Raw genomic sequence first — 15,399 nt, forward strand, 5'->3', positions numbered from 1 at the left:
ACCGACACACAGCACACACACAGGGAATGCTCTGATAGAGGACAGGACCCCACTAGCCCTTTGGGGAGACAGAGGGAGAGTTTGCCAGCACACACCAAAAACGCCATAATTATACAGGGACAACCTTTATATAAGTGTTTTTCCCTTATAGCATTTTAATATATATATATACATATCGCCAAATAAGTGCCCCCCCTCTCTGTTTTAACCCTGTTTCTGTAGTGCAGTGCAGGGGAGAGCCTGGGAGCCTTCCCACCAGCATTTCTGTGAGGGAAAATGGCGCTGTGTGCTGAGGAGAATAGGCCCCGCCCCCTTTTCGGCTGGCTTCTTCTCCCGTTTTTCTGAGACCTGGCAGGGGTTAAATACATCCATATAGCCCCCAGGGGCTATATGTGATGTATTTTTAGCCAGAATAAGGTACTATCATTGCTGCCCAGGGCGCCCCCCCCCAGCGCCCTGCACCCTCAGTGACCGCTGCTATGAAGTGTGCTGACAACAATGGCGCACAGCTGCAGTGCTGTGCGCTACCTTATGAAGACTGAAGAGTCTTCTGCCGCCGTTTCTGGACCTCTTCACTTTTCGGCATCTGCAAGGGGGTCGGCGGCGCGGCTCCGGGACGAACCCCAGGGTGAGACCTGTGTTCCGACTCCCTCTGGAGCTAATGGTGTCCAGTAGCCTAAGAAGCCAATCCATCCTGCACGCAGGTGAGTTCACTTCTCTCCCCTAAGTCCCTCGTAGCAGTGAGCCTGTTGCCAGCAGGACTCACTGAAAATAAAAAACCTAACAAACTTTTACTCTAAGCAGCTCTTTAGGAGAGCCACCTAGATTGCACCCTTCTCGGCCGGGCACAAAAATCTAACTGAGGCTTGGAGGAGGGTCATAGGGGGAGGAGCCAGTGCACACCACCTGATCCTAAAGCTTTTACTTTTGTGCCCTGTCTCCTGCGGAGCCGCTATTCCCCATGGTCCTGACGGAGTCCCCAGCATCCACTTAGGACGTTAGAGAAACAGAGTTTTATCTGTGAGCCACTTGAGGTCCACAGTTTCCAGTGGTTCAAATGGAGCATTATAGAGCCTTAAGAACCAATTATAGGTCCCAAGGAGTTATCGGAGGGACGAATGGAGGCTGTATCCGGAGTACCTCCTGCAGGTACTCCGGATACAGCGTCCCCCTTTTTACACATTACGGCAGACAGCGTCCCCTTTTTACACATTACGGCAGACAGCGTCCCCCTTTTTACATATTACGGCAGACAGCGTCCCCCTTTTTACATATTAAGGCAGACAGCGTCCCCCTTTTTACACATTACGGCAGACAGCGTCCCCCTTTTTACACATTACGGCAGACAGCAGCGCTATGTAATTGGTAGAGGCGCTGCAGCAGCAGTCCCTCTCCTTCCACATTGGCTGGCCGCCGCTGTGAATGCCGGAATGAGGGAAGCGCATCCCAGCATTCACAGCAGCGCCGGGCAGCCAATGTGGAAGGAGAGGGGGATGCTGCAGCGGTGCTACTACCAATTACATAGCGCTGCTGCGGCTCCAGTCCCCCTCCCTCCTCCTCCTTCCCTGCTGCTCTCCTCCAGTGCGGCACACGGGCGCACACAGCAGAGAACAATTTTAAAACCACAGGGAATAAATTGCCCTGATAGTATTGGCGCTAACGTTATACAAAGTATCTGTGTGTGTGTGTGTGTGATAGATAGATATATATATATATATATATATATATATTAAAAAGCACCTATATATTGGTATCAGCAATTTTTGATATTGTTAGATCTAGCAGCTCTTAAGGGCAATCTGGATGCCTAATTAACAAAATATGAAAAAATTGTTTGTGACAATCAAACAATTAAAGAGCGCTTATAAAATACTCAAGTTTATTACACATGTAAAAATCTAATTATTACACATTAGGTTAATATTCGACAAAAAAAAGAAATAACAGTGAATAGGCGTGATATTATAGATGTAATTGGCTTACATAGCTGGATTGAAATGGTCAAAATTGCGGTCCATTTGGAAATTATTTATGCTGGTATTGTCCAAAAGTTGGTATACTAGTATACTTATTAAAGGTCGCAATTTGAAATTAGATGGAAATGATGAGTAGGTAATGCTCACCCCCGTTGGTTGGAGTGACTCGCACTTGTTTCTGATGTTTTGCGCTGATTCCCGTCTGTAGCAATGCAGAGAGAAATATATGTGCTCCGGACAACTGCTGATGTTCCCCTTCTTTAGATGTACCAGAAGAGGAGGAAGCAGGTCCGGATTGTTACATCTGCTGACGGGGCTTCTTTAGGCACAGCGGCAATAGATATGAATAGGTGCTCAGTGCAGTGATAGTGCTGAATAGCAGGGGAAGAAGGAGTTCATCAGCTTGGGGACAAGAAGGATGTTTATCCAGCAATGGACCCGCAATATTAGGAGCGTGGCGCACGGGTGCACACAGCACAGAACAGGCGGCTTGTAATGAGTCAATTTGACTCATTAATAGCCGCTGGCCGTTGCGCCCTCAGGGCAACTGCGCTGTGTGCCAGGCACACCTGGCACACGAGTAGTTACGGCGCTGATGCTCTGGTCTCCAACATGGCTGCCCCCAGCACAGGAGACATAATTAGCTGTTAGCACACAGCTTTAGCCAGTTTCTGTCTCTGACACACTATACTGTGTCACCACTAGAGGACATTACCGCAGCGATCCCCGCAGCAGTGCCTGGCTCTCCAGGCCCTCGGCCCCCGGCCTTTGGCAGCCGCACATCCATCCAGGAGGACCCGCCGCCAGCAGCTCCCTGCCACCGCAGCCTCGCCAACCAGCAGGACGGTAACCCGCGGAAGCAACCGCCGGAGGTAAGGCTCCGGAGCCTGACATAGGGCTGCATATAGCACATTGGTCCAACCACATTGCAAAGGTTCTTGGTGAGTAACATGATCCAGTCACACAGGAATGTTGGCGTGGGCCCAGCAGATGTAACATATGTAAGTTTTGTATGAACTGTGTAAAGTAAAGGAATTTTGGTAGAATAGTGCAGGAATTTTATAAGCTTGTACATATACATGCTTAGGCACAGATAACTGAATTAGTACCTCCCTAAAACCGGGACTGTTGGGGTGCCTTGAAGGCCATGTTTGGGGACCACTGCCCTAGTGCCTAACCCTAGCTCTCTACTCCCGCAGTTTAACCATAGCCCTCCCCCAAATGCCTAAACCTAAATTTAACCCTCGAAATAATGAAAAACCATGTATTAAACTTTTTGTGTCAACCATTTGAATGTCGACCTTTTACCCTGTTGCCCTTATGTCCCTGTCAACCTATTCACTATCGACCATCTGGTACCAACCTATTAACTGTAGACCATGTTACTGTCGATCTACTATCTGGATAACTCTGGATATAAAAACTGCTCTGGTAGAATAGCTGTGATTCTTGGACAAAAAGTAATTAGTAAAACATACCAGCTTACAAAAACACTAACACAAAGCTCTGCATGTTGTGCTTACCAGAGGTAACATATGTTGAGCATAGGTATTGCCTCGCACCACCCTTGGGTCATACATAATGTTTCCATAATTATATGTCTCTTCAAACCTGGAACAAAACAAATGTACACATTACTTATACGAAAATCAGACTGGTCATACTGTGTAATCTTGTGTGAACATTGGTGGTCATGCCGAGTTGATCACACGTAGCAACTTTTTGCTGCTCGTGTGATCAACTTGACGCCGCCTATGGGGGAGTGTATTTTAGCTTAGCAGGGCTGTGATCGCTTGGGCAGCCCTGCTATGCTAAAAAAGTTTCCTGCAAAACAAGACCAGGGTCAGACCTACTTACCCTGTGCGACGGATCCAGCGACGAAGGTCCCTGGATTGACGTCAGACATCCGCACTCCAAACGCCTGGATATTCCTGCGTTCGGATCTCCACGTCCGAAAAGAACGAGATTTATGGTAAGAACTTACCGTTGTTAAATCTCTTTCTGCAAGGTACACTGGGCTCCACAAGGATTAACATCGGGGTGTAGAGTAGGATCTTGATCCGAGGCACCAACAGGCTCAAAGCTTTGACCTTCTTCCCAAGATGCATAGCGCCGCCTCCTATATCACCCCGCTTCCGTGGACAGGAGCTCAGTTTTGTTAAACAGCCCAATGCAGTAGCAGGTAAAAGAGACGACAATCGTTAGTAGCCGCATACACCACACACTCACCACAGGAGAGGGTGTCAGGGGCTAATGCCATACCAACCCAAAGAAGCCAAGTGCGTCAGGGTGGGCGCCTTGTGGAGCCCAGTGTACCTCGCAGAAAGAAATTTAACAAAGGTAAGTACTTACCATAAATCTTGTTTTCTGCTGCAGGGTACACTGGGCTCCACAGGGAATAACATCGGGGATGTCCTAAAGCAGTTCCTTATGGGAGGGGACACACTGTAGCGGGCACAAGAACCTGGCATCCAAAGGAAGCATCCTGGGAGGCAGAAGTATCGAAGGCATAGAACCTTATGAACGTGTTCACTGAGGACCACGTAGCAGCCTTGCACAATTGTTCAAGGGTCGCACCACGGCGGGCCGCCCAAGAAGGTCCAACCGACCGAGTAGAATGGGCCTCAATAGTAGCAGGAGCTGGGCGACCAGCCTGTACATAAGCATGTGCAATCACCATTCTAATCCATCTGGCCAGGGTCTGCTTGTGAGCAGGCCAGCCATGTTTGTGAAAACCAAACAGAACAAAGAGAGAATCCGACTTCCTGATGGAGGCAGTTCTCTTCACGTAGATACGGAGAGCCCGTGCCACATCCAAACACCGTTCTTTGGAAGACAAATCAGGAGAGGCAAAGCCCGGAACCACAATCTCCTGATTAAAGGTGGAAAGAAGACACCACCTTAGTTAGATAAATACCCGGGACGTGTTCTAAGAACCGCCCGATCACGGTGAAAAAACAGATATGGTGACCTACAAGACAAGGCACCGAAATCTGACATCGGTCTAGCAGAGGCAATAGCCAGCAGAAACAATTCCTTAAGAGAAAGCCACTTAAGGTCTGCAGATTCAAGAGGCTCAAACGGAGACCCTTGCAACGCATCCAGAACCACCGACAAGTCCCAAGGAGCCACCGGCGGGACATAAGGAGGTTGAATCCGCAACACACCCTGAGTGAATGAATGCACATCAGGTAAGGTTGCAATTTTTCTCTGAAACTAAACCGACAAGGCAGAAATATGAACCTTGATGGAGGCCAGACAAAGGCCCAAGTCCAGGCCTTGTTGTAGAAAGGCCAAAAGTTTGGCCGTACTAAACTTGTAAGTGTCATGATTGTTAGATGCGCACCAAGCAAAGTAAGAATTCCAGACCCTATGATAAGTCCGAGCAGAAGCCGGTTTCCGGGCCTTCAACATGGTTTGAATGACCGCCTCAGAAAAGCTGTCAAAGCAAATCGGGCTAAATACTGATATACACAGGGGCCCTGAACGAGGATATCTGGGTGCTGCGGAAGTAGAAGGGGACGCTCTATCGAGAGACCCTGAAGGTCTGAGAACCAATGCCGTCTGGGCCACGCTGGAGCGATCAGAAGTAGGATTCCTCCTTCTTGCTTGAACTTCCTTATTACTCTGGGCAGGAGTGACACCGGAGGGAACACGTATGGCAGCCGAAAGTTCCATGGAATTGCTAGTGCGTCCACAAACGCTGCTTGAGGATCCCTTGTCCTTGCTCCGAAGACCGGAACCTTGTGATTGTGTTGAGACGCCATCAGGTCCACATCTGGAAGGCCCCACTTGTCCACGAGGAGTTGAAACACTTCTGGATGGAGGCTCCACTCTCTGGCGTGTACGTCCTGACAACTTAGAAAGTCAGCTTCCCAGTTTAGGACTCACGGAATGAACACTGCCAATATAACTGGTAGATGGCATTCTACCCACTGAAGAATCCATGATACTTCCCTCATTGCCATGCGGCTTCGAGTGCCGCCTTGATGATTGATGTACGCCACCGTGATGGCGTTGTCCGACTGTACTTAAACAGGTCTGTTCTGTATTAAATGCTGGGCCAAGTTCAATGAGTTGAACACCGCCCGCAATTCCAGAATGTTTCTCAGGAGGAGAGACTCCTCGTTGGTCCACCGACCCTGAAGGGAGTGTTGCTCCAACACCGCGCCCCAACCCCTCAGACTGGCGTCCATCGTCAGAAGGACCCAGTTGGAGAGCCAGAAGGGACGACCCCTGCTCAATCGTTGGTCCTGAAGCCACCAGCTCAGTGACAGATGGACCTCCGGAGACAATGAGATCATTTGAGACCTGATCCGGTGAGGCAGGCTGTCTCACTTGGCAAGAATCAGCCTCTGGAGAGGGCAGGAATGGAAAGCCGACACCATGAGACCTAGCATTTACATTGCCGAATGTATCGACACTTGCGGACGAGATAGGAAGCATCGAATCCTGTCCTGAAGTTTCAGGACTTTCTCCTGAGACAAGAACAACCGCTGGTTGTGAGTGTCCAACAATGCCCCCAGGTGCACCATGCTCTGAGCAGGGACCAGGGAGGAATTCTTCCAGTTGATGAGCCACCCGTGGGCTTGCAGAAACTGGATAGTCAGATCCAGATGGCGTAGGAGAATCTCTGGGGAATTTGCCAGGATCAACAAGTCGTCCAAGTACGGTAGGATCCTGTCCAGAACAATAGAGCGAAGAGTTTCCATACGAAACTTGGAGACCTTCACAAATTTGTTCAAGGACTTGAGGTTGAGAATGGGCCGGGAAGACCCATTTGGTTTTGGGACTAGGAACAGCGGTGAATAGTACCCCTTGCCTCTCTGAGCCAGAGGCACCTGTACTACCACTCCTGTGTCCAGGAGGGACTGTACCACCGAATGAAGAGTCTTTGCCTTCACCTGATCCGAAGGGATGTCTGACAGGCAAAATCGACGAGGGGGGACGATTCTTGAAGGAGACGGCGTAACCTCGAGTGACGACTTCCCGTACCAAGGCATCGGAAGTGGTCTTCAACCATTCCTGGGTAAACCCTAGAAGTAGGACCCCCACTTTGGGATTTCCCAGAGGGAGGCCTGCCCCGTCATACAGCAGGCTTGTCAGTTTTGGAAGCAGGCTGACAGGCAGCCCAGGCCCGTTTGGGTTTGGGCTTACTGGGTGTGGAAGTGCGAACCTGTTTTGGGTACGCCTGATCTTTTGCTTTCTCTGAAGGATGAAAGGAGCAAAAGGAAGTACTGTACTCTTAGCCTTCGGCACTGAAGGAGCAGTACTAGGAAGACATGCTGTTTTAGCAGACGCTAAGTCAGCCACTATCTTGTTGAGGTCTTCTCCGAAAAGAATGTCTTCTTTGAAGGGGAGTACCTCCAGGATTTTCTTAGAGTCCATGTCCACAGACCAGGACCTGTAACTAGAGAATTCGGCGAGCCAAAAATAAGATTTTACTTACCGATAAATCTATTTCTCGTAGTCCGTAGTGGATGCTGGGGACTCCGTCAGGACCATGGGGATTAGCGGCTCCGCAGGAGACAGGGCACAAAACTAAAGCTTTAGGATCAGGTGGTGTGTACTGGCTCCTCCCCCTATGACCCTCCTCCAAGCCTCAGTTAGGATACTGTGCCCGGACGAGCGTACACAATAAGGAAGGATATTGAATCCCGGGTAAGACTCATACCAGCCACACCAATCACACCGTATAACTTGTGATCTAAACCCAGTTAACAGTATGACAAACGTAGGAGCCTCTGAACAGACGGCTCACAACAATAACAACCCGATTTTTTTGTAACAATAACTATGTACAAGTATTGCAGACAATCCGCACTTGGGATGGGCGCCCAGCATCCACTACGGACTACGAGAAATAGATTTATCGGTAAGTAAAATCTTATTTTCTCTGACGTCCTAAGTGGATGCTGGGGACTCCGTCAGGACCATGGGGATTATACCAAAGCTCCCAAACGGGCGGGAGAGTGCGGATGACTCTGCAGCACCGAGTGAGAGAACTCCAGGTCCTCCTCAGCCAGGGTGTGCCCCTGACCAAGTAGCAGCTCGGCAAAGTTGTAAAGCCGAGACCCCTCGGGCAGTCGCCCAAGATGAGCCCACCTTCCTTGTGGAATGGGCATTTATATATTTTGGCTGTGGCAGTCCTGCCACAGAATGTGCAAGCTGAATTGTACTACACATTCAACTAGCAATCGTCTGCTTAGAAGCAAGAGCACCCAGTTTTTTGGGTGCATACAGGATAACAGCAAGTCAGTTTTCCTGACTCCAGCCGTCCTGGAAATCTATATTTTCAGGGCCCTGACAACATCTAGCAACTTGGAGTCCTCCAAGTCTCTAGTAGCCGCAGGTACCACAATAAGCTGGTTCAGATGAAACGCTGACACCACCTTAGGGAGAAACTGGGGACGAGTCCGCAGCTCTGCCCTGTCCGAATGGACAATCAGATATGGGCTTTTGTGAGACAAAGCCGCCAATTCTGACACTCGCCTGGCCTAGGCCAGGGCCAACATCACGGTCACTTTCCATGTGAGATATTTCAAATCCACAGATTTGAGCGGTTTAAACCAACGTGATTTTAGGAATCCCAGGACTACGTTGAGATCCCACAGTGCCACTGGAGGCACAAAAGGGGGTTGTATATGCAGTACTCCCTTGTCAAATTTCTGGACTTCAGGAACTGAAGCCAATTCTTTCTGGAAGAAAATCGACAGGGCCGAAATTTGAACCTTAATGGACCCCAATTTGAGGCCCATAGACACTCCTGTTTGCAGGAAATGCAGGAATCGACCGAGTTGAAATTTCTTCGTGGGGCCTTCCTGGCCTCACACCACGCAACATATTTTCGCCACATGTGGTGATAATGTTGTGCGGTCACCTCCTTCCTGGCTTTGACCAGGGTAGGAATGACCTCTTCCGGAATGCCTTTTTTCCCTTAGGATCCGGCGTTCAACCGCCATGCCGTCAAACGCACCCGCGGTAAGTCTTGGAACAGACATGGTACTTGCTGAAGCAAGTCCCTTCTTATCGGCAGAGGCCCTGAGTCCTCCGTGAGCATCTCATGTAGTTCCGGGTACCAAGTCCTTCTTGGCCCATCCGGAGCCACGAGTATAGTTCTTACTCCTCTACGTCTTATAATTCTCAGTACCTTTGGTATGAGAAACAGAGGAGGGAACACATACACCGACTGGTACACCCATGGTGTTACCAGAACGTCCACAGCTATTTCCTGAGGGTCTCTTGACCTGGCGCAATACCTGTCCAGTTTTTTCTTCAGGCGGGACGCCATCATGTCCACCTTTGGTCTTTCCCAACGGTGCACAATCATGTGGAAACAACTTCTCGATGAAGTCCCCACTCTCCCGGGTGGAGGTCGTGCTGAGGAAGTCTGCTTCCCAGTTGTCCACTCCCGGAATGAAAACTGCTGACAGTGCTATCACATGATTTTCCGCCCAGCGAAGAATCCTTGCAGTTTCTGCCATTGTCCTCCTGCTTCTTGTGCCGCCCTGTCTGTTTACGTGGGCGACTGCCGTGATGTTGTCCCACTGGATCAATACCGGCTGACCTTGAAGCAGAGGTCTTGCTAAGCTTAGAGCATTGTAAATTGCTCTTAGCTCCAGTATATTTATGCGGAGAGAAGTCCCCAGACTTGATCACACTCCCTGGAAATTTTTTCCCTGTGTGACTGCTCCCCAGCCTTTCAAGCTGGAATCCGTGGTCACCAGGACCCAGTCCTGAATGCATAACTGTGGCACTTTAGTAGATGAGCACTCTGCAGCCACCACAGAAGAGACACCCTTGTCCTTGGAGACAGGGTTATCCGCTGATGCATCTGAAGATGCGATCCGGACCATTTGTCCAGCAGATCCCACTGAAAGGTTCTTGCGTGAAATCTGCCGAATGGAATCGCTTCGTAAGAAGCCACCATTTTTCCCAGGACCCTTGTGCAATGATGCACTGACACTTTTCCTGGTTTTTGGAGGTTCCTGACTAGCTCGGATAACTCCCTGGCTTTCTCCTCCGGGAGAAACACCTTTTTCTGGACTGTGTCCAGAATCATCCCTAGGGACAGCAGACGTGTCGTCGGAGACAGCTGCGATTTTGGAATATTTAGAATCCACCCGTGCTGTCGTAGAACTACTTGAGATAGTGCTACTCAGATCTCCAACTGTTCTCTGGACCTTGCCCTTATCAGGAGATCGTCCAAGTAAGGGATAATTAAGACGCCTTTTCTTTGAAGAAGAAGAATCATCATTTCGGCCATTACCTTGGTAAAGACCCGGGGTGCCGTGGACAATCCAAACGGCAGCGTCTGAAACTGATAGTGACAGTTTTGTACCACGAACCTGAGGTACCCTTTGTGAGAAGGGCAAATTTGGACATGGAGGTAAGCATCCTTGATGTCCAGGGACACCATATAGTCCCCTTCTTCCTGGTTCGCTATCACTGCTCTGAGTGACTCCATTTAGAATAGGTCTCACCGAGCCGTCTGGCTTCAGTACCACAATATAGTGTGGAATAATACCCCTTTACTTGTTGTAGGAGGGGTACTTTGATTATCACCTGCTGGGAATACAGCTTGTGAATTGTTTTCAATACTGCCTCCCTGTCAGAGGTAGACGTTGGTAAAGCAAACTTCAGGAACCTGCGAGGGGGAGACGTCTCGAATTTCCAATCTGTACCCCTGGGATACTACTTGTAGGATCCAGGGGTCCACTTGCGAGTGAGCCCACTGCGTGCTGAAACTCTTGAGACGACCCCCCACCGCACCTGTTTGTACGGCCCCAGCGTCATGCTGAGGACTTGGCAGAAGCGGTGAAAGGCTTCTGTTCCTGGGAATGGGCTGCCTGCTGCAGTCTTCTTCCCTTACCTCTATCCCTGGGCAGATATTATGGGGACGAAAGGACTGAGGCTGAAAAGACTATGTCTTTTTCTGCTGAGATGTGACTTGGGGTAAAAAAGGTGGATTTTCTAGCTGTTGCCGTGGCCACCAGGTCCGATGGACCGACCCCAAATAACTCCTCCCCTTTATACGGCAATACTTCCATGTGCCGTTTGGAATCTGCATCACCTGACCACTGTCGTGTCCATAAACATCGTCTGGCAGATATGGACATCGCACTTACTCTTGATGCCAGAGTTTCGCATATATAGAAATGCATCTTTTAAATGCTCTATAGTCAATAAAATACTGTCCCTGTCAAGGGTATCAATATTTCCAGTCAGGGAATCCGACCAAGCCACCCCAGCGCTGCCCATCCAGGCTGAGGCGATCGCTGGTCGCAGTATAACACCAGTATGTGTGTATATACTTTTTAGGATATTTTCCAACCTCCTATCAGTTGGCTCCTTGAGGGCGTCCGTATCTGGAGACGGTAACGCCACTTGTTTTTATAAGCGTGTGAGCGCCTTATCCACCCTAAGGTGTGTTTCCCAACGCGCCATAACTTCTGGCGGGAAAGGGTATACCGCCAATAATTTTCTATCGGGGGAACCCACGCATCATCACACACTTCATTTAATTTATCTGATTCAGGAAAAACCACATGTAGTTTTTTCACACTCCACATAATACCCTTTTTTGTGGTACTTGTAGTATCAGAAATATGTAACATCTCCTTCATTGCCCTTAACAAGTAACGTGTGGCCCTAAAGGAAAATACATTTGTTTCTTCACCGTCGACACTGGAGTCAGTGTCCGTGTCTGTGTCGACCGACTGAGGTAAAAGGACGTTTTAACGCCCCTGACGGTGTTTGAGACGCCTGGACAGGTACTAATTGGTTTGCCGGCCGTCTCATGTCGTCAACCGACCTTGCAGCGTGTTGACATTATCACGTAATTCCTTAAATAAGCCATCCATTCCGGTGTCGACTCCCTAGAGAGTGACATCACCATTACAGGCAATTGCTCCGCCTCCTCAGCAACATCGTCCTCATACATGTCGACACACAAGTACCGACACACAGCACACACACAGGGAATGCTCTGATAGAGGACAGGACCCCACTAGCCCTTTGGGGAGACAGAGGGAGAGTTTGCCAGCACACACCAAAAACGCTATATTATACAGGGACAACCTTTATATAAGTGTTTTTCCCTTATAGCATTTTAATATATATATACATATCGCCAAATAAGTGCCCCCCCTCTCTGTTTTAACCCTGTTTCTGTAGTGCAGTGCAGGGGAGAGCCTGGGAGCCTTCCCACCAGCCTTTCTGTGAGGGAAAATGGCGCTGTGTGCTGAGGAGAATAGGCCCCGCCCCCTTTTCGGCGGGCTTCTTCTCCCGTTTTTCTGAGACCTGGCAGGGGTTAAATACATCCATATAGCCTCCAGGGGCTATATGTGATGTATTTTTAGCCAGAATAAGGTATTATACATTGCTGCCCAGGGCGCCCCCAGCAACGCCCTGCACCCTCCGTGACCGTTGGTGTGAAGTGTGTGACAACAATGGCGCACAGCTGCAGTGCTGTGCGCTACCTTCATGAAGACTGAAAAGCCTTCTGCCGCCGGTTTCTGGACCTTCAATCTTCAGCATCTGCAAGGGGGGTCGGCGGCGCGGCTCCGGGACGAACCCCAGGGTGAGACCTGTGTTCTGACTCCCTCTGGAGCTAATGGTGTCCAGTAGCCTAAGAAGCCAATCCATCCTGCACGCAGGTGAGTTGAACTTCTCTCCCCTAAGTCCCTCGATGCAGTGAGCCTGTTGCCAGCAGGACTCACTGAAAATAAGAAACCTAAAAACTTTTTCTAAGCAGCTCCTTAAGAGAGCCACCTAGATTGCACCCTGCTCGGACGGGCACAAAAACCTAACTGAGGCTTGGAGGAGGGTCATAGGGGGAGGAGCCAGTACACACCACCTGATCCTAAAGCTTTAGTTTTGTGCCCTGTCTCCTGCGGAGCCGCTAATCCCCATGGTCCTGACGGAGTCCCCAGCATCCACTTAGGACGTCAGAGAAATGGATGTAGTAGAAGCCCTGGCCGCCAGAATACCGGCATCAGAAGCCACCTCTTTAATGTAATGAGACACTGTAACAATATACGACAGGCACTGTCTACTATGATCAGAAGCATTGGAAGGCAACTCCGCCTCCAGCTCCTGAGCCCACGCTTCCACAGCTTCTGCAGCCCATGTCGCTGCAATAGTGGGCCTATGCACCGCACCGTTTAGGGTGTAGATTGCCTTCAAACAACCCTCCACACGCTTGTCCGTTAGCTCTCTCAAGGACATGGCGGTAATTACAGGCAGAGCTGAGGAGACTACCAGCCACGCCACCTGCGAATCCACTGGCGGGGGTGTTTCCCAATTTTTACTAAGCTCCGCAGTGAGGGGGTAGCGAGCCATCATCTTCTTGTGAGGCGTGAACTTCTTTCCTGGATTTTCCCAGGACTCCTGACGTATGTCAACTAAATGTTCAGAGTGAGGTAAAACTTGTTTAACCACCTTCTGACATTTAAACCTGTCCGGTTTCTTAGGGGCAGTGTCAGGCTCCGGTTCATCATCAACCTGAAGAATGAGCCTGATAGCCTCTAACAAGTCAGGAACATCCACCTGCGAAACAACTTCCCCATCAGAAGCATCAGGATCAGAATCTGTGGGGTCCGTATAAACTCCATCCTCATCAGACGAGGTGTCTGGGACGTTGGTGGATTGTGAGGAAGTAATTGCCCACTTAGAGGACCCCTTGGTCTTAGGTGGGCGAGAGTTAGACTTTTGAGCAGTCAGTGATTGATTCAGTTGCTGTAACTGATTGGACAGTTGATCTGCCCATGGCGGGTTAACCGCAGGGACCATACGCGGTTGTACCGGCACAGGAAGTCCCATAGAGGGCGTTAGTCTAGTTACCAGCGTATTCAGTAGCGTGGAGAAGGTAGCCCAAGTTGGGTCATTTTGCATCCCCGTTGCTACAGTCCCACTGGGGTGTAAGGAACCCCCAGAACCTGAGGGGATCAGCCCCAGCTCCATTGCCCTTTGTATCTGACATAATCAAAAGCTCAATGCAAGGCAACACAGTACAATATCAGCAGCACAATACCTGACAAAAAACCCCTGTGCAGTGCATCAGCACAAACAGGGAATTCAAGAGGTATATGGTGACTACAAATCACAGAGAAAAAAATAAGATTTTACTTACCGATAAATCTATTTCTCGTAGTCCGTAGTGGATGCTGGGGACTCCGTCAGGACCATGGGGAATAGACGGGCTCCGCAGGAGACTGGGCACTCTAAAGAAAGATTTAGTACTATCTGCTGTGCACTGGCTCCTCCCTCTATGCCCCTCCTCCAGACCTCAGTTAAGGAAACTGTGCCCGGAAGAGCTGACATTACAAGGAAAGGATTTTGGAATCCAGGGTAAGACTCATACCAGCCACACCAATCACACTGTACAACTTGTGATAAACTTACCCAGTTAACAGTATGAACAACAACTGAGCATCACTCAACCGATGCTACATAACCATAACCCTTTGTTAAGCAATAACTATATACACGTATTGCAGAAAGTCCGCACTTGGGACGGGCGCCCAGCATCCACTACGGACTACGAGAAATAGAATTACCGGTGAGTAAATTCTTATTTTCTCTAACGTCCTAGTGGATGCTGGGGACTCCGTAAGGACCATGGGGATTATACCAAAGCTCCCAAACGGGCGGGAGAGTGCGGATGCTTCTGCAGCACCGAATGGGCAAACACCAGGTCCTCCTCAGCCAGGGCATCAAACTTGTAGAATTTTGCAAATGTGTTTGAACCCGACCAAGTAGCAGCTCGGCAAAGCTGTAATGCCGAGACCCCTCGGGCAGCCGCCCAAGAAGAGCCCACCTTCCTTGTGGAATGGGCTTTCACTGATTTTGGATGCGGCAATCCAGCCGCAGAATGAGCCTGCTGAATCGTGTTACAGATCCAGCGAGCAATGGTTTGCTTTGAAGCAGGAGCACCCAGCTTGTTGGATGCATACAGGATCCCATTCCACGAGGAAAGTGGGCTCTTCTTGGGCGGCTGCCCGAGGGGTCTCGGCTTTACAAATTTGCCGAGCTGTTACTTGGTCGGGGTCAAACACTCTTGCAAGAGTCTACAAGTTTGATACCCTGGCTGAGGAGGACCTAGAGTTTGCTCATTCGGTGCTGCAGAGTCATCCGCACTCTCCCGCCCGTTTGGGAGCTTTGGTATAATCCCCATGGTCCTTACGGAGTCCCCAGCATCCACTTAGGACGTTAGAGAAAATAAGAATTTACTTACCGATAATTCTATTTCTCATAGTCCGTAGTGGATGCTGGGGACTCCGAAAGGACCATGGGGAATAGCGGCTCCGCAGGAGACTGGGCACAAAAGTAAAAAGCTTTAGGACTACCTGGTGTGCACTGGCTCCTACCCTATGACCCTACTCCAAGCCTCAGTTAGGATACTGTGCCCGGACGAGCGTTC

At 49.7% G+C, this 15,399-nt stretch overlaps 1 protein-coding gene across 3 annotated transcripts in view; it reads right to left on the bottom strand.

The window, feature by feature from the left end:
- The window catches only part of RSPH3 (radial spoke head 3), a 204,625-nt gene that overhangs the window by 118,524 nt on the left and 70,702 nt on the right, over positions 1-15,399 (bottom strand). For all 3 annotated transcript variants that reach the window (XM_063917461.1, XM_063917460.1, XM_063917462.1), the window contains exon 3: positions 3,500-3,587. In XM_063917461.1, the coding sequence (XP_063773531.1) occupies positions 3,500-3,587 (88 nt within the window). The remainder of the gene's footprint in view (positions 1-3,499; positions 3,588-15,399) is intronic.

This window comes from Pseudophryne corroboree, chromosome 4, assembly GCF_028390025.1.
Source record: "Pseudophryne corroboree isolate aPseCor3 chromosome 4, aPseCor3.hap2, whole genome shotgun sequence".
Classification (NCBI taxonomy): domain Eukaryota; kingdom Metazoa; phylum Chordata; class Amphibia; order Anura; family Myobatrachidae; genus Pseudophryne; species Pseudophryne corroboree.